This window comes from Mirounga angustirostris, unplaced genomic scaffold, assembly GCF_029215605.1.
Source record: "Mirounga angustirostris isolate CCGP_5_RB_7025 unplaced genomic scaffold, mMirAng1.0.hap1 SCAF_6, whole genome shotgun sequence".
Taxonomy (NCBI): domain Eukaryota; kingdom Metazoa; phylum Chordata; class Mammalia; order Carnivora; family Phocidae; genus Mirounga; species Mirounga angustirostris.
Window position 1 is genome coordinate 116,246,639 of NW_026991714.1, and position 23,405 is coordinate 116,270,043.

At 42.8% G+C, this 23,405-nt stretch overlaps 1 protein-coding gene across 11 annotated transcripts in view; it reads left to right on the forward strand.

Moving 5' to 3' along the window:
- MARCHF8 (membrane associated ring-CH-type finger 8) overlaps positions 1 to 23,405 on the forward strand; it is a 131,167-nt gene that overhangs the window by 100,778 nt on the left and 6,984 nt on the right. For 9 of the 11 annotated variants that reach the window (XM_064594970.1, XM_064594966.1, XM_064594965.1 and 6 more), the window contains 3 exons: positions 9,306 to 9,356; positions 21,202 to 21,284; positions 21,531 to 22,370. In XM_064594970.1, coding sequence (XP_064451040.1) covers positions 9,330 to 9,356; positions 21,202 to 21,284; positions 21,531 to 22,370 — 950 coding nt within the window. In that variant the 5' untranslated portion in view covers positions 9,306 to 9,329. Of the gene's footprint in view, positions 1 to 3,528; positions 3,688 to 9,305; positions 9,357 to 21,201; positions 21,285 to 21,530; positions 22,371 to 23,405 lie in introns of all 11 variants that reach the window. The other 2 variants (XM_064594969.1, XM_045878308.2) reach the window with 2 other exon arrangements.

Consider the following 23,405-nt stretch of genomic DNA (forward strand, 5'->3'; position numbering starts at 1 on the left):
TAGGTCAAATCTGCTGTTGAATGCCTGTGATGAACTCTTCATTTCAGTTATTGTACTTTTCAATTCCACATTTTTCATGTTCATTTTTTGTAGTTTGTATTTCTGTATTGCTTTCATCAGTTCATAAGATATTGTCATCATATCGTCCTTTTCCTCTTTAAGTATGGCTTCATTTAGTTCTGTGAACATATTTATAATAGCTACTTTTAAGCCTTTGTGTACTAAAGACAATTTGTGGGCCCTCTGAAGGACCTTTTCTGTTACCTCCCTTTTTTCCTGTTTGGGTCATACTTTCCTCTTTCTCTGCAAGTCTTGTAGTTTTTGTATTCAATGCTGTATATTTTAGATAATACTTTTTTGCATCTTTGAATTAAAATTCTTTCACCCCCCCCCACCTCCTGTGGGTTGTTGTTTAGTAACTTGGCTGGATTTTATAGTAAAATCTGTTTTCTTCACAATACATAGTCTCTGATTTTGCTTCTCAGAGGGGTAAGCCTTGAGCATGTACTCTCTCAAGATGGGGTGACTGTTTATAGCAGTGGTTTTTGATTGTCTCTCTCCCTGACCTGTTAAGTTTTCTTGTCTCTGTTGATTTCACACTCAGTTTTTAGTTCCATTAACTGCTGGCTGATTGCACTGCTATTTTGGACAATTCCCTAGGGCATTGTTCCATGGTCTGATCCAAGTAAATGCAGATTCCTTTGCTGCAGCTGTTTTTGAGGCCAGTATTTGAGGTTTCTTCCATCCTCAGGAGGACCTTCTTAGTTGTCTCTGTCCATGGCTTTATGTGGTACACTTTTATCTGTTTTATGGTTTTGCTTGTTGCTCTCTTAGAGCTACTAGCCACCTAAAATGCCATCATTTTTGCCAGTACCATCAGACTGGAATTTCTACATATTCTGTTCCAGTTAATGTTTGTTTCCTTGGAGACAGCTTATGAGCTCTCTGTTCTTTTGGCCTGCCTTTCCACCTTTGCAAAATCTAAGCTTGTGCTCTAGAGCTGGGGACAGGTGGAGTGGCCCACATCTTTTGGAGTGATGTACCTGCTTTATGTAGGGCAGTAGCCTGTGGCTTTCTTGGCTTGCCTGTCTTGGTGTGGAACTTCTACCCTATCAGTCTGTTGGGTTGAACAACGGTTGGGCTGCATTACACCCAGTCTGCCATGCCTAGAGTAGAGCCTCTGCTCTGCTAGTGGGCACTGTACAGAATGGAGCCCAGACCTGCTTCTGAATCACTTGTGCTTGGAACATGGCTTCCAGAACATGAATGTGTCATGCTTGAGTCCTGACCCTCTCTTACCATCATGTGGGCTACTTGAACACTTTTAAGAATTTCTTTTTGTTTTATGTGTGGGTTAATGAGTGTATCTCTTTGTGTAGCTTATTTAGTGCTTATCTTTGGAAGTTTGATATATTTCCTATATCTTATGTCTCTTTAACTTTGGGAACATTTCAAAGACAATTATAATAATACTTTGATTTCATTTCCTGCTCATTTTAATATGTATGTTACTCTTAATTGACTGTTCTCATTATAGATTATGTGTTTTATTCCATTTTTGCATATCTGGTATAAATAATTTCTACTGAATACCGAAGTGCAGTGGTTGACTCAAGACAAAGCACTTCTGTGATTGAGTTGCTAAGTTAACTAGTCAATTTTAATGGAATACAGTTTTTACCTGAAAGAATTACTGGCAGTCAAACTCTAGTTTATTCTGACTAGGATATTTGGCAGACATTTTCTCTAAATTGAATGAATGAGCCAATCTTTCTTTCAAGTAACAGTTTTTTTTGCCGATGAAAAAATTTGAAGTCTCTAAGCAAAAATTAGGATTTTGGAAAACTTGTATCCACCACTGTGAGCTTGGTAGCTTTTCAGTAATTATAGACTCTGATGGTCATATTAATGAGTGTGTTTTTTTTTTTCATATTGCATAATGAAATGTGTCAGTCTTGTTGGAAGATTTGCATAACCCAGTGAACCAGTAATTTCTAAATGACCAGTTTAGTGTGATGTTATAAAGTCATGCATGATTAAGAGATCAATTCAAAGTAGAAGAGGGACCAATTGATTTTAATGGAATATTAAAAATTTATTAATATCATTTAAGAGTGTACATCACAGCTAATTACTTGTTGAGTTTTTATGTAGTACAAAGAATATCCAATTATCTCAAATGGTTATTAAATACCTTTTATAAATACATAACTGTATAAGGTGAAACTTTCTTCATTTATTTCAGTCAAAACAACAGAGGAGATTGAATGTTCAAGCAGATACGAGAATTCAGCTGTTTTCTATTAATTGGACAAGAACAAGATTTACAAAAATATAAAACTATGTTACTCTGCTTGCTTTTTTTTTTCAGAAAAATAGTTGTTTTTCATAGAAATTTATATTAACTGGGTTTAATTATTCTAATTGAATTAAGAGATTCATATTTTTAAAATTGTTTTAATTTCTTTAAAAAAAAATTTTTTTTTTAAGATTTTATTTATTTGCGAGAGAGAGAATGAGAGACAGCATGAGAGGGAGGAGGGTCAGAGGGAGAAGAGGACTCCCCGCTGAGCAGGGAGCCTGATGTGGGACTCGATCCCAGGACTCCAGGATCATGACCTGAGCCGAAGGCAGTTGCTTAACCAACTGAGCCACCCAGGCGCCCGAAAATTGTTTTAATTTCTAATATGGCAAATATCAATATATATAATCCACGTAAACAAAAGGTTTGGGGATGGGCGCCTGGGTGGCTCAGTCGTTAAGCGTCTGCCTTCGGCTCAGGTCATGATCCCAGAGTTCTGGGATTGAGCCCCGCATCGGCCTCCCTGCTCCGCGGGAAGCCTGCTTCTCCTTCTCCCACTCCCCCTGCTTGTGTTCCCTCTCTGGCTGTCTCTCTCTCTCTGTCAAATAAATAAATCTATTAAAAAAAAAAAAAAAGGTTTGGGGAGTCCTCAGTAATTTACTTGTAAAGGTGTCCTGAGACCAAAAAGTCGGAGACCTCTGTGTATACTTTTTCTCCTCATGGTCTCAAGGTGACTTCTGTACCTCCTGGCATGACATCTTTATTCCAGGTTGACTCAGGAAAGAAGGAATGCAGGAGAAACGAGCAGCGGCTGTATCAGGAAAGCAGAATGTTTTCTCAGATAACCTCAAGTTTAATGTCTTTAGGGAGAACTTTCTTACATATTTACCCATAATTGCAAAATAGAGTGAGAAAGTGAGAACTTTTAGTTGGATCCATTGCTGCCCAGAACAAATTTGTTCTATTGGTAGGGATGGATATTGGGTAGATACATAGTATGTCTGTTCCACAGTTTTTTGTTTGTTTTGTTTTTTTGCTTGTTTGCTTGTTTGTTTGTGTGTGTGTGTGTGGTTGTTTTTTTTTTTAAATGACTGGTCCTGGTCAGAGTTTCAGGTACACTCCCACATGGAGTTTTATTGTTTGACTCCTTTATACGAAATCCTCAGAACTTGCTTAGACATCTCACCTCATTGTCTTCTCGTTCATTTTTGGCTTCTACTTTCCAGGGCGTGTTTGGGCTCTGTGGGCTCCGCATCTCCACTCTACCCTCGAGGTACATTCTTTTGGAACCACACATGGACTTGCAAAACACCACTGGCAGGACTGCGTACATTGTGAAACGTCCCTTCTTCCTCGACAGAGCTTCTCTTTAGCTTTGTGATTTGGTAACTTCTTACATTAATAAAACTCTTCTTTCTCACACCCTCAGACTCAGTCTTTCCCAGTGTATGCATCAGTCTGTTTCCTGATTGATTTATTTGTATTAACTCAGTTGTGAGCTCACTACCATCTTTTACGCAGAAATTTACTTTTGCAGTAGTCATGATTTGCTCTTTAAAAAATGAGTCATATTCAGGTATACCTCAATTAAAAAAATGAATCATAGCCTTTATGGATTATTCTGGCCCAGAAACTTGCATCTTAAAGTGTAGTCCGGGGACCAGCAGCATGGGAGTCACCTGGGAGCTGACTGGAAGTGCAGAATCTCAACCCACCTCAGAACTAACAAATCACCATCTACATTTTACAAAGATCCTTAAATGATTCAGGTGCACAAAGTTTCAGAAGCACTGGTCTGAGGGAGACAACAAATGAGAAGAGGGCATGGAGTTGTGTTCTGAGGAACTCTTCTTTTTAATGTAGAAAACAAGAGCCCACCAAGCCAGGGGAGCATGTGCTATCACAGTGTGGCATCTCCTGGTGCCTGCTCTGAGGAAGGAAGGTAACAGTTTTTGCTATCAGCAGTGAGGCTTTGATCTCTCCCAGGATTATAAAATGGCGGACCCATTAAGCAGTGACTAACTATATTAAAATAATTTGCTAAGGTTTGTATCACTTGGGCACTGAAGCTTAGTTTTGTCTTGAACTGGAATGGAACTCTTTTTCTCTTTGGAATGGCTAATTCCAGTTCTTGATATTGATGTTTGGTAACCTTTCCTTCTTTTCATTCAGAAACATGCCAATGTGACTGTAGGAAAGAATGGTGTCACCCACTGTCCTGATATAATTCATGTTTGTGCTTTTTATGATTTAGAATTTTTTTTTATTCATTTTCTTCCCTGGTTGTATATTTCTCATTGAAACACTATTTCAAAGAAGTTCTGTGGTTAATTAACATCATCATTAGAACAGGCTTAGGAGTCAGATTTATTTTTGTCCATGTTTTGTGCCTAATACAGTTGTTTGCATGTGTTAGTCAAATAGTAAATAAGTATGGAATGAATGAGTCACTGGTTTGAATGAATCCTGGGATTTGCTTCCTGAAAAATAAGTCTGTTATGGTCCTGAAATTCTTAGATTTTTTTCAGTAAGTCCGAATAAATGTAGTAGTATTTAAAGGAAAAAAAAAAAAAAAGGTCTGTTGGAACTGTATTGTTAATTTTCTGCCAAGTAATGATGAAGCAATTCTAAATGTTGACAGGTTTCAGGCTTTAAAACATCTGTATGTTCTGGGGCTAGATAATTTGTTTGATTTTTACCAATGTAAAATATTGAATTGTTCTAACAAGGAAAACTGGATACAGGCTTACATCATTAAATTTATTTCTCAAGTTCATAAGGTAAAGAGCAACTTTCAGATCTCAGTCTGGATTTATAATGTTACCTAGCTTAACACCTAGGCCTCTCCCCACCCCAGTAACCCCTCTATATGGAATCATAAATGTCAAAAAAGTCAGGGATAGAAATTACTGCTTCCCTTAGTACCTCAGAACTTCTCTGTAGATTTCAGGTGGTGTTAAACTGGCCATTTCCTTTAAGATAGAGGGTAGTGTCATAGTGGTTATAATGATTTTCTGTACAGATATTCCAGGGCATATGGTATGTTTGTTTTAATTTAGTAAGGTAAATTAAAATTTAGTAGTAAATTGTAAGTAGATGAGCCTTTAAGCTTGGATACACAGCAGTGCCCTGTGTTTGTCCATCGAACATTGTTGACTCATGAATGACACTTGAATGGTTACAGATTTACCTGTGCTGTGGACAGAGAGACTCCCCACTCCCAGTGAGTGAATGCATGAATAAGATGAATGAATGAAATTTCTGATTCTTTTGGTCTTTTAGAAATAGTCTTTGTTGACATTGTCAACACTTTGAACATACTTTATAATTTTGTTTTTTTCCTAGAACTATCTAATTGACTAGCTTAAGACCAAGAAACATTCCATTGATGCTAAACATTTAATAGCAGTGTCTGTATTGTATTACACTTAAGAGATTTGAACTTCTGTTTTCACTCAGATTTATAAAATAAGAGAATATAATGAAAATACTCAAAAAAATTGCACAGACAGATTGCTGTGAAGACAACATTGCTAAAACAAGTGCTGGTTGGCAGGCCACTTGGGAGCTCTTGAAATGTTTCTTCACTAACATTTTAGGGGTGTCAAGTGTTCAAAAGCCAAGTGTACCAAAGTCAAGGCAGTATGTCATTTGGTGGGTTGTGGGAAAGGGGAAAGTTAAAATTTTCTTGATTGCTAGTTCTCTTTAAGGAGAGGCTTGGTGGAGTGGAATCAACTCTTTTCAAAGTAGTTTTAAAATGATCCACTAGCTCCTTTGTATTACTGACTGACCAAAAGAATTTTACCTGCTAATTACATCTCAAACTTCTCTGGTCTTCCCCATGGTTATTGTAAAGCATGTGAGATGAGTAGAGAATATGATAATCTTAAAAATACAAGTGAGATAATCTCTTCCATTGGTAATAGTTTCTATTTTTGTTTTTTTACTCATTTGGGTTCAGAGCAAGAAATACTGGATTCAGGGAGAGTTACTTTCTTATTTTTAGAAAATCAGATTTATATTTCGAACATTTATTGATTTTCTTTTTTTAAGAAAGTTATAGTGTGGAAGATTCTTGTATTACTTGCTAGGGCTGCCATAAAAAAATAACCAGGCAGTGGGTGCTTAAGCAACAGGAATTAATTTTCTCACAGTTCTAGAGGCTAGAAGTCTGAGATTAAGGTGTCAGCAGGTTTGGTTTCATCTGAGGACTCTTTCGTTGGCTTGCAGATAGCTGCCCCTGCCTTCTCCCTGTGTCTTCACATGATATTATTCTTTCTGTGTGTACCTATGTCCTAAGTTCAGCTTCTTATAAGAACACCATTCATATTGGATCAAGTCCCACCCTAATGACCTCATTTTAACATGATTACCTCTTTGAAGACCCTAGCTCCGAATATAGTCACATTCTGAGTATGAGGGGCTAGAACTTAACATACAAATTTGGGGGGACACAATGCAGTCCATAGCAATTATGTATCAGGGATGTCACTTTCAGAGCAGGAAGATAAGTTAGGAAGGTATTCAAGAATTTCAAGTGAGAAATGAAGAGAAACTAAACCTAAGGCATTGACAGTAGAAATATAAATGAGATTGGAGATTAGCATGATGAATGGTTCTCCAATCCCCTCACTTTCAATCTGGAGGTGTCTTTGGGTCTCAGATGAGTCTCTTGTAAGCAGCATATCCATGGATCTTGTTTTTTTATCCATTGGGATACCATGTGTCTTTGGAGTATTGAGTCTGTTTACATTCAGAGTAATTATTGATGGATATGAATTTAGTGCCATTGTATAACCTGTAAAGTCACTGTTCCTGTAGATTGTCTCTGTTCCTTTCTATGTTGCTTTTCCTCTCTCTTGCCTGCTCAAAGGGTCTCCTTTAATATTTCTCTCAAAGCTGGTTTAGTGTTCACAAACTCCTTTAGTTTTTGCTTGTTTTGGAAACTCTCTCTCCTTCTGTTCTCTTGCTGGATAAAGTATTCTTGGCTGTGTATTTTTCCCATTTAGCATGTTGAATATATCATGCCACTTTCTTCTGGCCTGCCAAGTTTCTGTGGACAGGTCTGCTACTAACCTTATGTGTCTGCCCTTGTTGATTTAGAACCTTTTGTCCCTAGCTGCTTTCAGAATTCTCTTTATCTTTGTATTTTGCAAGTTTCACTCTGATATGTCTTGATGTTGATCTGTTTTTTTTTTAATTTGAGGCGAGTTCTCTGTGCCTTTTGGACTTGAATGCCTGTTTCCTCCCCCAGATTGGGGAAGTTCTCAGCTATAATTTGTTGAAATAAACCTACTGCCCTTTTTTCTCACTCTTCTTCTGGGACTCCTATGATATGGATATTGTTGCGCTTTATGGAATTGCTGAGTTCCCTAAGTCTGTATTTGTGACCTAATAGTTTTCTTTCCCTCTTCAGTTTCATTATTTTCCGTAATTTTATCTTCTATATCACCTATTCATTCCTCTGCTTCTGCCATCCTCGTTGTGATTATATCCAATTGGTTTTGCATCTCAGTTATAGCATTTTTTATTTCAGCCTGACTAGTTTTTAGGTCTTTTATCTCTACAAGATGGGGGTTTCTCTGGTGTCTTTTATGCATTTCCCAAGCCCAGCTAGTATTCATATGACTGTTGTTCTAAATTCTTGTTCAGACATATTACGTATATCTGTTTTGAGCAAATCCCTGGCTGTGATTTTTTCTTGATCTTTCTTTTGGGGAAAATTCCTCTGTCTTGTCATTTTGTCTAGGTTTCTGTCTTTTGCATGTTATGAAATCTTGTTATGTTTTCTGCTCCTGAGAGTAATGCTATATTAAGAAGGGGGTCATACACTGTCCAGGGCCTGGTGCTTCAGGAAATGTTTCTGGTGTATGCTGTGTGCACTCTGCTCTTGGTGTTTTGGCTACTCTTTCCCACAGGTCAGTCCTCTGCAGAGTTCCTCCTTGCTTGCAGTGGGGAGTGTTTGGACCTTTAACTAAGTGTGCTTTGATTTGTTTGTTAAAATAAGCCTGGAAAAGAAAAAAGAAAAAACCTGATCTAAGACAAAAGGAAAATGAACAAAAATACCAACAGACAGACAAAAAACTAAGTCTGACTCCAAAGAAAAAGAAAGAAAAAAGAAAGTTTGATCCAAAAAATGAAGAAAGGAAACAAACAAAAAACTATAAGCCTGATTCTAAAGGAAAAAAAAAAAAAAAAGAAAGAAAGCCCAGTCCTATTTCCAGCAGAACTGAAGCCAACACTTTGGAGCACTGTATGATCAGTAGACTTGGTACCTGCAGGGGGCCTGTGTTGGTCCTCTGGGGGAGAGGCCCACTGCACTGGTGGCTCACAGTCAGACCTGCCCTAGCAAAGATGCCCCTGCCAGTGCAGGGGGGTGGGGTTTGGTGTAAGTGGCTCCAGCCTCTCTGGGGGCGCTGTGTTGCTTGCTTGTTTGCTGAAGTCTGACTGTGCTTGTGGGTGGGGGTAGGGGCGTGGAGATTGGAGCTTGAGAGACGTTAAACAGGAAGAATTTGATACAAGACTTTGTGACTAAAGGTGGAAGAGGCTAGCATGACTCTCAGATTTCTCTAATCCAGGAGGAGAAACAGCCTTGAGGGAATAGGTGTGAGCTGTGGGATATCCCTGTTGAGTACCCAACACTTTGACAGCCAGACGACCTGGGTGGGGTCAGCTATCCCACTTCCTTCTTCCTGATCCTACAGTGGCTCCTTACGGCATGGACCACCTCAGATAAAACTCAACATGCAGTTTCTTGCCTCTGAACCTCCATTTGAATGTATCTTAAGACACCTAGAGCTCTTTTATTTTTAGTTAATTCCAAATTCCTGTTCTTGTTAACTTAAGTTCCATTAAGGCAAGGACTACTGTGTCATTCATTTTTTCTAGTACATAGTAGTTTGGGCTCAGCAAATTCTAGTTGAGGGAATGATTGTCAGGAGGATTGTTATGAGTAATTACTTATTCTCTGCACATTTTAATCACCTGTTTCATTTTCTTGCAGAATGAGAAGACTTTGGGACATTCCATGAGTCATTCAAGTAACATTTCTAAGGTAGAGTGCCAGTGAAGTATGTTATTTTCATAGTTTGGTTTCTTCTATCTTGCATGTGTGTATACTCTTTACTTTTCAATATGTGAAGTTATTGATACAGTTCTTTAATCTGCTCTAGGACCATACAGTGAGGTATATGGCTGTTACGTTTTTCTAGCGAGGCAATTCTGAATGTGTGTTGAGGTTAGTGACTAATAGGAGAACACCCTGTTTCTTCCAGTGGAAATCATTTACTCTCAGGTTAAAAAAAAATCTCAGTCACCAGAGAAACGTCCCCTCAGTTAAGAGTGCATTTGACTGACAGTAACAAAAATCCAGCTCTGGTGACCTCAGTAGTTATGGATTTATGTGGTCCTGATGACAAAGTGTGTCTGGAGGTAGGTGGTTCAAGGTTGATGCAGCTGCTCACAGGTGGTATCAGGGACTCAGGCACTTTTTGTCTTCTCTGTGCCACCTTCCTTAGCACTTTGTCATCCTCATGTTTTAGTGCCTCGTGGCCTTAAGATGGGAGCTGGACCTCCAGGTACCATGGCCGTGGCCTTGGCAGGAATAAGAAGAATGATGAAGGATGGTGGGGTCTGTCAGCTGGGAGTGACCCTTTTCAGCGGGAAGGCAAAAAACTTCCCCAGAAGCCCCACCCAGCTGCCTGACTTCTTACATTTCACTGGCCAGAACTGGATCACAGAGCTACCTCCAGCTGGAAAGTGCCTAGGAAAATGAGGGCTGAGAGGGTGAATTGGCCATCCAGCAGCACCGGACATACCTGTGGTGTAGTCACTCGACTAGCCTGTCAGGAGCATATCAGCTGCTATGGGTGACCCAGGAGCCAGCAGGCAAACTTGTTTGCAGGCACCGCTCATTTCTCAGCCCAGACATGGGCTCCGGCCACCTTGTCATCCGTGCAGTATGTCCATGTAGGTTCCTTGCAGAGAGGGGTCTTCTCCCCATGTCTTTGTCAGCCAGCCAAACACTGACACAGATCCTGACAGGAGGATCTGAACAATGTGACAAAACATGTCCTTCTGTCTCAGGCCTCCTGAGTACTCAGAAATAAACAGCCACATTATACGCCATTTTAATTTTCAAACTATACAGATACTGTCATTTATATCACCCTATTTTTTTTTTTTTAACTAAAAAGTAGAATCTAGCAAATCCTTTGAGACAATCAGTCTGTTCTTAGGCATATTTCTGATCTCACCATATCATCCATCCACTTAATTTTGCATAAAAAGAAAAGTCCATAGTGCTCAATATGACACTGAAGGCTATGTAGAGTGCTCCTTGGTGCATTCCTGATCCAAGGAATCCTACAGTGAGAACAGTCTTTCAAGCCACAGGCTTTGGCCATCTCAAATGAATACTTTTCAACAAATAATCCCTCCTGTTCCAACCTCCATTTCTTTTCTTTTGCTCTTCCTTCAGCTAGGAATATGGGAGTTAATAGAACTGTGTAGTGGTAGATCATTACTGTCTGCGTTAAAAGGCCAGTTTTGTCCTACCACCTTTGAAGGAGCTGTCCAACGTTTAAGCATCGAGAAAAGTGAAAAGATGCAGGTCCAGATGGCCTGTCTGGTTAGGTTGAATTAAACATTTTAAAAGTACATAGTAGCCCCTATTGCCTTGCCCCAATGATGAGGGCAGTTCTGAAGGAGTCAATGTTACAGAGTGATGGGGTGTCTCATTCAGTGTTTGTTAGAGGCTCCCCATGTTTTGTTGTAGCCTCAGAAACCATGCTCCCCTTTCAAAGAAGGAAACAGGCAGGTTAGGTGGAATGTGGGAGAGGTGGCTAGACGGCTCCTCTGGCTTTAAAATGGGCGTCCAGGTGCGATCCTCTTAGTTAAATTAAGGGAGAATATTGGAACATTTAAGCAGTTTTGATCGCAAAGTCTTCACCCAGTACTTGGTTTTGCATTAATGGTAATGACGTTAAGCGGGTACTCTGTTGTATTTCGTTTACCCATAAATCTTCAGAGTGAGGTGATATGCTTCCCTGTCCAGGGGAACTGTACCACAATTGCCCCCCACCTAAAGGCTCTCTTATCGCCCCACGCAAGATATTCTCAGCATTGAGGTATTGTCATCTGTAACATAGACAAGGGGGCCCAGTGCAGCATATACGAGGATTACATAAATTCAGATTTTGTCCCACCCTTAACTAACTCTATGCCAAGCATTGTGCTCTGAATGCTGAATCAAACAGGAAAGAGATGAGTAAGCAGACCTCCAGAAAATACAGGCAGCTGGGGAGAATTATTATGAAGGTAAAAGACAAGGGGCTGAGGTAGAGAATGACAAGGAACCAAAATTTAGAAGGGCTGCTTGGGGAAGGTGTGGCTGAGGAGGGGCTACTTACAGCAGGACATAAACAGTGAAAAGGTACCAGCCAGGATGGGATTAAACTGTAGAAAATGGTTGTCACCTCCCTGAGAAATCCAAAACAATAGGTAGAAATGAAAGGCAGATGTGCTGGGAGTGATGACTGTCATAGCTGTGCCCAACTGCAGGGGGCCTGTCAACCATGTTGGCTGGGGGCACTCCAGTGAGGACCACTGCACTTTGGCCTAAAACTCTTTAGAGGGAGGCTGGAATTCCCTGGGGGTGCTTGAGCTCAGTCCGACTGGAATTTTTTCAGGCACCAGGAATTTGCTTAGGCCACGCTCATTGTAGAGACTGGACTTTCTAGAGCCTCTGCTCAGGCCTCTCTTAGCACACGGACATGGCATTAGTTTACCTTGAGGGACGCATTCTCACTTGACCCTGAGAATTGAACTTGGTCCAGGTGGCACAATTTCTCGATCAAGTTCATGATTGGTAGCACTATACGGAGATGGTAGTGAAAAGCTAGACATACATCATGAAAACTGGAGCACGGGTACTGGGGTACTGTCCTTTCTGCAGTCAGGCAATTAGTCTTACTAGGCTCTGACATTTGCTGAAGGCTGGTACCTGGTAGAATATTTTAGAGCTCTGTGTAGTTTTATTCAGATACCATAAGCGTTATGTGCCTCTGGTTAATCAGATATTCCTGGGTCCAAGTCAGACCAGACCTGTTGAGCGGGCACCTAATAAAATTATTGCTGTTCTATTGTTTGGCAAGGAGATCTGAGTGAATTTAAGCATTGGCTCTCCTAGATCTCTTGAATATTTTCTAGTTATTGCTGCCATTAGATAGGAATGAGTTATAGTAGAATGTCATGTGTAGATGTACATACAGCCTTAGGAAGGAGGCCACACTGTGGTATGGTTGTCAAGACTGGTGTCTGCTTCTCTGTGTTTCTAAATACAAAGTTGACCAGTGACAGACTTAGGTTGCTCAGACTTATAGGTTAAGTACAAGCCAAAATATACCTTTCTTAATTTATATTGAAGAAAACGTCTATCCCAAAGACAAGATACTTTCCTGTGGCAGGAACAGGGAAGTGACTCGGAGGAGTTGAGTGGCATCACCAACAGGTGTAGCCTCACTTAGGATCCTGATGTAGTGCCATGGGCACTGTTTTGCTCTTTGGCTCACCTTTTGCAGAGATTGACCATGTTTTCATATATATTTTTTCTTCTGACTGCTTATAATTTCATTTTTGGCTAAAGCTTTAGACCAGCGGTTTTTAAAACTTAGTTCTGAGTCTTCTTGAGGGGGAAGGGGCAAGGTTAAAACCAGTGTCATAATAACACTAGCAGATTATTTAATTGCCTTTTCACTCTTACTCTCTCATGAGTGTACAGTGGAGCTTCCCGGGGCCATGTAGCATCTGAGATGACATCTTCTCTCTGACACTAATGGAATGTGTGCTGGTGGCCTTGTGTTTTAAAGTTTTCTTTTCTTTTTAGAAAGAGAGAGGAGGGTGAGGGGCAGAAGGAGAGGGAAAGAGTGAATCTTAAGCAGGCTCCATGCCCAGCGAGGAGCCAGACTCAGGGCTCAGTTCTCACGACCCTGAGATCATGACCTGAGCTGAAATCAAGAGTTGGACACTTAATTGACTGAGCCACCCAGGTGCCCCTTTTGTTTTAAAGTTTTCTAATATAGTAAAGATTGACCGATGTAACCCACATAAACACAAGCTCTTTGGGGGCCTCAGTAATTTTTTAGAGCATAAAGGGGTCCTGAGACCAACCAACAAGTTGGAGAACCTGTTTTACACCTATGAATAGGCAGTCACTGCAGAGTGCACTTGTTTTATTAAAACATTCAAATTCCTTGAACACCTACTGTGTGTCAGGCACTGTGCTAGGCTAAACAGCAGCGGCTTCTGAGTCAGCATATTATTCCAGAAACATCTTTTTATAAACCTTGATAAGTGCTATGAAAGAAAAGAATGGGGTTACAAGGACAGTGAAAAGCCCCTTTTGAGGAGAAATCTTAGGAGGGGCTGGTCATGCTGGATGGGGTGTGGGAGCATCCTCAGGAAGAGCAAGGGGGTGTGGGGTGCTGGGTGACCCAACACCATGATTTTGGATCTCTTTATGGTTACACTTGTACTTTCTGGGAATGTGAAGTTATCTTTGCTCAGAAATCATTGCCTTTAATGTAATTTATTGAAAACCAGCAATATTTGTAAGGTTCCCAACAACAGCTAAAAGCCTGCTTTGGAAAATGAGCTATGAGAAAGTCCCCTCAGTGGTTCCTTTGCCTCTAACAGTGCTGTGATATATGCGCCTCATTGTGCTGGGGATGTAGTATTATTCCCATAATTCTAACTCTCTCTAAAAGGCCACCGTAGAAAAGAATTCAATGTTAGCACTACTTGCTAGGCAGTAATGAGAGTCATTTATAATGGAACTCATTTGAGAATTCAGTAGTTTTTATTGTACACTCTCCTCCATGAATCCTATATTGTATATGTTCTATATTTACTTTCTTAATGGTCAGTTTTAATTAATTGCCGTTGTGAAAGCTTGTTCTTGGCACATGCCTTCATCAAGAGTCAACATGTATTTATCAGAGCAGCCACAGAACTGGCTCTCCTTCAATTGTAGCTCATTTTCAAAGTTGAATACAACTGGGTATTTATAGAAATCAGAGTCTCTATTTATAAGGAAGCATTTGTTTTCACAGAGCAACTTCTGTGCTAAGCAGAAAGTTTTCTGAAACTCAATGTCAGTCTGTATTGCAGTCTAACCAAGTTAGACTTTATTTGGCTTTATTTATATGAAGTCAGGCCTGCTGAGCTGGCAGTAAGGAGCAGATTATTATCTCCTGGTCTGGGAGGGAGTGAGGACGGCAGTAGCATTTAGTCACGTACTGAGCAGTAACTAAGTGTCAGGTAGTCTGCTAAGCACCATTTCTAAAATGCCCCACCCCGATGCCCAGACCCTGTGTATGTGATGAGGCATCATTCCCAGGATATTATGTTGTATGAATCACATGAGCTCTTAAAAGCAGAGCCCTTTCTCTGGCTGGTGGCACAAAAGAGGACATGAGAGATTGGAAGTAAGAGTGGACTTGAGAATGGGGAGGGATTGATAGGGAACTCAGGTGGCCCCCGACTGACAGGCACATCCTGCCACCAACCCAAATGAATGTAGAAGTGTATTCTTCCCCAGAGCCTCCAGAAAGGAGGGAGACCCTGAGCAGAGGACCCTATCACACTGCGGGTCAGATTCAGCATTTGCGTGGTTTTAAGGCACGGAGGGTGCACTCCTGTGTTACACAGCGGTAGAATGTAATACAGGTGGAAACGCTGTCCTCATGGAGGAAAGCCCTTCCTTCTCAGGCGCTGTGAGAACTCACGCCTCTCAAATCTCCGTGCTCACGGTGTCACATGCTCTCCTGATTGAGCCGCATCTTCTTTTTCTTCTTTGGGTATTTTGTATTTGTAGAAATAGTGTAATAACTTTCAAATTATTTTGACCATGATCAAAATTTGACCATGATTATTTTGTACCATGATTGGTACAAAACAGTTTTTACATTGAAACTCCGTTTACTCACAAACACAACTGAAAGAAAAAATTCCTCCAAAAGATTTAACCCTTAGGATGTCAGATGCATTCTGACATCTATTTTATTTCATTTATAAAAAATTTGAATCATGACTCACTAACTCCATTTCTTCACGGGCCTTTCCAGAGTTGGAAAATCGGTACAGTTGATTGTGCTTCTGCAGTTTTATTTTACTTCTTAAACTTTTAATCACCTGTTATTTAAAAAATGAATTTGTGGTTAGGAAATATGTGTTCACGGTAAAAGAGGTGTACTGCTTGGGAAGGGTCTCCATTGAAGTACTTCTTTCTCCTGCCCAGGGTCTCTGGTCTCCTTCCACATTTCAGAGGAAACCACTGTTAGGAGCCTTGCAGTGTGCACCGTCCTGTTGATAAATAGTCTGCACAGGCTGGCACACAGGGCGCCGCTCTCCCCTCTGCCTGTCCCTCCACGTCCCAAGGACTGGGCAGAACAGTACCATTCCCTTCGCTGAATGACTGCCTAGTGTTCCTTTCTGTTGATGTAGCAGCACTGACTCAGTCAGCTCCAGGCCCATGGGCACTGAGGTCATGCCGGGTGATTGCTCCCCCAAACAGTGCTGAACAAACCTATTTGTGCATATGTGTGGGGATGAATTCCGAAAGAAGAATTGCCGGGACAAAGTGAATGTGCATTTGTAATTTAGAGAGTAATTGCCAAATTGCCCTCTTCTGGAGTTAAGCAATTTGCTTTCCCACCAGCAGTGTATAAGCATGGCTGTTTTCCCACATGTTTGCCAACACAGGTATTAGGTGATTTAAAACAAAACAAACAGACTTTTTTGTTGTTGCTGAGGGTGTATCTCATTGTAGTTTTAATTTGTATTTCTCATTGTAAGAGAGGTTAAGCATCTTTTTATGTTTTATTTTATTTTATTTTATTTTTTTAAAGATTTTATTTATTTGAGAGAGAGAGAATGAGAGAGAGAAAGCACATGAGAGGGGGGAGGGTCAGAGGGAGAAGCAGACTCCCCGCCGAGCAGGGAGCCCGATGCGGGACTCAATCCCAGGACTCCAGGATCATGACCTGAGCCGAAGGCAGTGGCTTAACCACCTGAGCCACCCAGGCGCCCTATGTTTTTTTTTTTTTTAAGATTTTATTTATTTATTTGACAGAGACATAGTGAGAGAGGGAACACAAGCAGGGGGAGTGGGAGAGGGAGAAGCAGACCTCCCGCTGAGCAGGGAGCCCGATGCGGGGCTCGATCCCAGGACCCTGGGATCATGACCTGAGCTGAAGGCAGACGCTTAACGGCTGGGCCACCCAGGCACCCCAACATCTTTTTATGTTTTAAGAGCCATCTGTACTTCGTTTCCCCATTTTTTTCTATTAAGTTTGAGGTCACTTGTAAATAGGAGCCCAGCTTGTCTCTTACCTTCCTTATCCAGTCCTTCAAATTGCTCCTGGCTTAAAAGCAAATGAACCCAACCAGACCATTTCTTGTGGCCCTATACCTGTTGATGTAAATCAGATGGGTGAATTCACTTTTGTTAGGGCCCTGATCCCCAGATGTAGCTTTGCCAGTAAATGAAAAGAAGATCCACTGAGGGTTTACAGCAGAGAAGGAGGGAGGGGGTGATAGAGAGGGAGGTTGGGAAGTAACTTATTGGAAGGAGCAGGGGAAGGAAGTGAAGCAAGAGGAGAGCCGGGGAAGGTCCGGCTGGTGTCCTGCAGTGAGAAAGTCCCTCTGAGTGAAATTGGTTAAGTTCCTGGCATGGACGGAGAAAAGTACTTGATGAGTCTGTTTCAATGGCAGTAGGTTCTTGCAAAAGGAAACGCCAGCTTCTACCAAACCTATTTTGGAAGTTTTCCTTTGGTTGTTTTTGGCAGCCTTGACAAAGTAATTTAAAACAGTGAGTTTGATAGGAAAGACAACCACTAAGTGACTTGAGTACTGACAAATTATCTAAAATTGTCATTCCTAAGAAATAAACTCAACTGGGATTTAGGCCTGGATGGAATCCAGAGGTTTGTTTGCATAATTGATTACGACATCTTAAGAGGAGGGGATTTTTCACGAAAATTTTTTTGTAGTGAGATTGCTTTATATTCCTTTACATGACCAGAACTTTTGTTTGAGAACCAACAGAGAGCTTCAGGAACACAGGGCTTTAGTTTTCTCGACACATGGGAATATTCTCATTATGAACATTTACACGTACTTTTACAGCAGAGTCCTGGTGTGGTCTGATCTTCTGGAGGAGAGAGGGTGCTCTCCTTTTCCCTTAAGGCGAGTAGTGCTGGCCCGTAGCCTCCCCCCTGCCACCTGCCCTCTGCTCTCGGGCTGAGCGGGAGAGCTCTCCAGTGCTCCAAGCCTCTGACGGGGCACTGCTGGCCCCTGACTTACCTTAACGTCCCCAGCTGGACTCTGGCACTGTATTTGAACTGTATTTGTAGACTTCATTTTGTCCTTGCTGTTGACGATCATTCCAGTCTTTTAAATCCTCATTGGTAGGTTGATAGATTTTACTCAGCTTGATACCTGCAACAAGTTAAGCTTTTTAAAATTGTTGATGCTATGCTTTGGTGATCGTTTTACATGTGGACTTGTCCTGAACTTCAGCTTCTTTAGCTGGAAACAGCAGGCGCCTCTTAAGAGATCTGTGATGGCCCCACAGATCTTGCTTGTTTTCTCATTCTTACTGGAGGAGTCAGCCAGGATAAGGAATTTGTTGGTTTGTATGTATGGATGTATTTATAAAGATTTTATTTATTTATTTGAGAGAGAGAGCGAGAGATCAGGAGCAGGGAGGAGGGATAGAAGGAGAAGCAGAGGAGCCCGATGTGGGACTCGATCTGCTGAAGGCAGACACTTAATTGACTGAGCCACCCAGGTGCCCTTGTTGGTTTGTATTTATATAAAACAACAGAAAGTAGATTTTAAAAAATTTCCTTGAAACCTCATGATCTAATAAGAGAAATTTTTTCTCTGTAATTGGGAGGCTTGTTGAGGCTTGGACATTACCTGCTGAAAGTGTCTCGTGATTTTTTGTGGGATTGGAGAGGATGAAATGAAGACAGGGACACAGATAGGATGTTGAGACTATTCCTTTTTCCCTAAATAAGCAGATCAGGGGCTCGGGACCGCTGCCACCGACTCACAGGCATGATGCTTTGCTGCAGGGTACACACATGACTATATGAGCTCCCAGGGGTCCACCTGAGACACCAAATTCATGGGGAAGTGATCCCAGGTCCTGTTGTGGGTGTGGGCCGTCTGGCTGCTTCCCTGGTGCAGGCCTTGCTCTGTCCTGAGGCTCTTCCCTCCTGCCACCCAGCACTCCCCTATTTTGGGTGTGTGATGATGTGATCACTACCCCAGACTTCCCTTTTTGACATGGGTCACTTGAATTCAGGACGGGAGTGAGAAGCCATTTTCTTTTGATTTCAGCTTCCTGTCTGAGACCTGCCTCCTCCCAGGAAACCGACTATTTTCCACATTCAGTTAGAACATGTGGGTTCTTTGGTGACTGAGCAGATGTGCTAGTTGAGTACTACTGCAGGATTTTAGCACACACATTCAATGTGATATCATGTAACTTCTTGGACCAGGTTTCAGGTTGAGCTGGATTTTAAAGTGATGTTTAATTCTCCAGCTGGGGAGCGGGACCATTGAAGCCCTCAATATGACTGCCAGGTCTGGCTCTCTCCAGGTGGGCGCATTTGCTGGGGAGGGCAGATGGGGAGAGCTTCTGGGCAGTGGTGCTGCCGGTCTTGGTGGCTGGCCCATGGCAGGGGTCCCGTAGCTTCAGTGCCAGGATGAGACCCAGCCCCTGGGGATGGGGCTTAGCAAGAGTGGGGTCTAGACCTCAGCCAGGGAATTGTGGGCCTCCCTCGAATCATGGAGCAGGGCTGAAGGCCATTTGGGGGGGGAGGTGTGTCTGGGGAAGGTAGGGAGGTAATGTGGGCTTGCTCTTGATAAGACTCATGGTACTGTTTTCATGTGACTGTTTAGGTGTGTGGGGCAGATGCTTACTCAAGCTGACTGTCTTAGGAGGGAAGAATGCATTTATATGAATATGCATAGTGCTCTGAGGGCCATGGGAACTCAGGAATCTGAGTCTAGAGAAGGCGTAGCAAGGATCCCAGAGAGGTTGGAGTGGGAGGCTGAGGGACCCTGGGAGGCTGAGGTACACTCTTCCTGTTTCTCTCCTTCCACTTCTCTTTCCACTGTGGTGCTCCTTCACCCTCCTAGAGCTCTTTTCTCATCTTGGCTTGTTTATAAGCCCTCAAAGCCCCTGATCTGTGTCACGACCTTTTGCTACACATTCTTTCAAATTTAAATTTTCTTTTTTTTTTTTTAATTTTATTTTATTATGTTATGTTAGTCACCATATAATACATCATTCGTTTTTGATGTGGTGATCCACAATCCATTGTTTTCGTATAACACCCAGTGCTGCATGCAGTATGTGCCCTCCTTAATACCCATCACCGGGCCAACCCATCCCCCACCCCCCTCCCCCCTCCCCTCTAAAACCCTGTTTGTTTCTCAGAGTCCATAGTCTCTCATGGTTCATCTCTCCCTCCGATTTCCGCCCCCCTTCATTTTTCCCTTCCTTCTCCTAATGTCCTCCATGCTATTCCTTATGTTCCACAAATAAGTGAAACCATATGATAATTGATTTTCTCTGCTTGACTTACTTCACTTAGCATAATCTCCTCCAGTCCCATCCATGTTGATGTAGAAGTTGGGTATTCATCCTTTCTGATGGCTGAGCAATATTCCATTGTATATATGGACCACATCTTCTTTATCTGTTCATCTGTTGAAGGGCATCTCGGCTCTTTCCACAGTTTGGCTGTTGCGGACATTGCTGCTATGAACATTGGGGTGCATATGGCCCTTCTTTTCACTACATCTTGATTCTTTTTCTTAAATCACAATCCCATGATTAGAACTCTTGGGAACCTTCTGTGCTCAGCCCCCTCCAGGGCCCCAGGTCGAGCTATGGATTGGCGGCCCTGTGGTCACCTAGTCTCCCTTTTGTGTAAAGAGTTCTGGCGGTGGGGTAGCAAGGTGTCCTGGACCCAGTGTAGGGTGAGTAGGAGAGAGCACTCACATCCAGCCATCCTGATTAGGATTACCCCTGGAACCAGGTTAAAGAGTGCCAGGTGGGGAAGGTAAGCACTGGCAGGGAAGGCCCCTCACATCTCTTTTGCATTTGCAGATTCCATCTGGTTCTTTTCTCTTCTCTTCTCTCTTTTCCCCTCCCCTCCCCTCCCCTCCCCTCCCCTCTCCTTCTGTAGGCTCCCAATGTGGGGCTTGAACTTATGACCCTGAGATAAAGAATTGCATGCTGTACCGACTGAGCCAGCCAGCTCCCCCCGCCCGCTCCCCCCCCCCCCCCGTCTAGTACTTGATTTCTTGACTATGTATGAACTAATTCAATTTAAAGATTTTTTTTTAATTTATTTATTTGACAGAGAGATAGCACAAGTAGGCAGAGCGGCAGGCAGAAGGAAAGGGAGAAGCAGGCTCTCTGCTGAGTAGGGAGCCCGATGCGGGGCTCGATCCCAGGAGCCTGGGATCATGACCCGATCCGAAGGCAGCCGCTTAACCGACTGAGCCACCCACGTGCCCCTGAACTAAATAAATTTAGATGCTCAGGAAATAAAGGATCACTGAATCTGCGGGAGATTGGTATTGCTGCTGTAGAGTCTCAAATAGTTCTTGGCTACACTTTTACACCCATAGAAGAAAAGAGTGCTGTTTGATTTGTTTTGCCTCAGCTCATCAGGACCTTAAATATGTATTACTCAGAGAGCAGTAGGAAATAGCAGGTGTTCTTAGATTCTCTGTCCATTGCCATTCAGAAGGAGATGGTGTCACTGTTCCCTTTGCTCTTTCCTCTGTAACTGACTGGAGGTGTGTCATTGCAGGCTGGGGGTTCTTCGTTGGCGTCGGCTCCAGTGTCCGCCTTCCCTCGCTCTTCTGTCACACCGTCCAATCAGGACATCTGCAGGTAACGCTCTGCTTCAGATGCTGTAGGGGTTCATGTGACATCCCGGAAATAAGCATTAGTGTCTGCAGGTTCTCGATTTTCCATTTGCTCGGTTAGTATGCCTTTGCTGTAAACAGCTGGCTCAGGTTTATGTACTGTTTGCTCACCAAGTTACCACACGAGTCTCATTTCTTCACTTGGATGTCTATTCTCTTTAAAGATTGTTTTTACTTCCTGTGCTTTTATTCCACTGTTCTCTGCATGCAGTTCCAGTGCAGTGTGTTCTGAGTGTTGTCACCAAAGTCCCGTGCAGTCTGCTGTTGTCTTGAAAGCTCCTCCCTGCCAGAGTTCTCTGACACAAGGGCTCACTGTGACAGTTATCTGTAAAGACACATTGTCCAAGAGAAATTCCTGTGGTTCAGAACGGGCCCAGGCCTCGAAGCCTGTTGACAATACCAAAGCCAGAAGAACACTAAAGTTCTCAAAATCCTTAAACGATGTGGGCGAGAAGGCCCAGGATACTGTGGAAAGTTTTGACTATGTGGAAAGAACTTGCTCCGAAGGGAAACTGATACTCCCTCCAGATCCGGGTCTGAGAATTAACAGGTTCCACCAGAAGGAAAAAAGAGCACTGCATTGCAAACCTCTTGGCAATTCCAAACATTCTTGTGTTTCCTCCCTTTCTGCCAATCGATCAACTGCCTCAGAGGTGGAAGCCGGCAAGGGGGGCATGCACGTCCCTCTTTTGGAGGAGAAAGCAGATGGCGAAGCCATGTCCCGGAGCCGGCGGCTGCTCCGGTACCTGTTCTCGCTCTCACACGGCTCGAGCGCCCGCAGCCCGCACAGGTTCCGTGAGCTGGAGAACTGTGCCGCCCGTCTGCACACCGCCAAGTCCTCCAGCGGGCTGGCAGGGAGCACGGGCTTCTGCTCGGATGAGATGGGAGACGACGATGTCTTTGAGGACAGCACATCTGCAAAGTGGAAAAGCAAGGTCCTGCGGGCGCCCCTCTGCTCAGTGGAGAAGGACAGTGACCTGGATTGTCCTTCTCCCCCCTCTGAAAAATGCCCCCCGATCTCTCCTGTGTCCACGTCAGGGGATGCCTGCAGGTTGGTTTGCCAAGAACCACCATTCTGACCAGCTCTGCTCCCCAGACCTCGGTGGCCTCATCTTGCTTTTAATATGTGAAGTTTCAGGAAAATGAAGTAATGGGGGGGGGGCGTTGGTAGACAATTGTGGGTTAATGGTTTTCTCCAGAACAATGGAGTTGGTTTTCTCCAGAACAATGGAGTATTGATATCATTTGACAAACCAGTTTTTATGAGACGGGTCCCACTTAGTTTCACAGATGATTAAGGGGGAAGAAGCTACACATATTAAAGGCTAAGCTGACTCTTCTCAACCAAAAATAAGTAGAGTTTGCTTAAGGAAATTGGAAGAAAGAAAATAGTATCTCGTTTTCCAGCTTGAGGATCTAGATGTTAAGCATTGGCTGCCCCTTCCAGCTTCATTTTTACCCTTTGTTCCAGTTGCAACACAGTGTACATGGGAAGAGGCCGGCCTCCCGCAGCACCTTCCTTCCTTCCTTTTTAACTCGGATGTGGTCACCTCTGCCCAGGTTCTGACTCCACTTCCCACCTTTGTCTTCCCATGTGCAGCATCCTTGTCTGGCTTCCAGAATCTTTCAGAATCCGCTTTTTGTCACCACGCTCAAGCTTTCCCTATTCCAGTCTTTCCCTGGGCGCCCCTTCCGGGCCAGCTGTTACCATTTCTAACAGTTGGATCAGAAACCCCGCTCACAGAAACAAAGAGCTGTGAGCCTGGCCAGGGCCCAGCTCCTGTCAGGCCAGGTGTCCCTACCTGTTCTCCAGCTGCTGGATCAGACCCTTCCTTTTCTCAAAAGTCTGCTAAGTTCCTTGAGGTCAGTAGCTACATCCTCTTGCATGCACCCTTAGAAATCATGAATGATTTAAAATTATCACTTCCTCAAAAAAGAAACAAATGGCGGCACCTTCTCATGGGGTTTTTAGGTCCAGGAGAGGTCCTGTGTTTTCTCTGTGTACTGTCTGAGGGAGGACGGAGATGTTTAGTATGGTGTGTGAAGGTGAAGTCAGTGATTATGACTAAAAAGCAAGTTCATCATC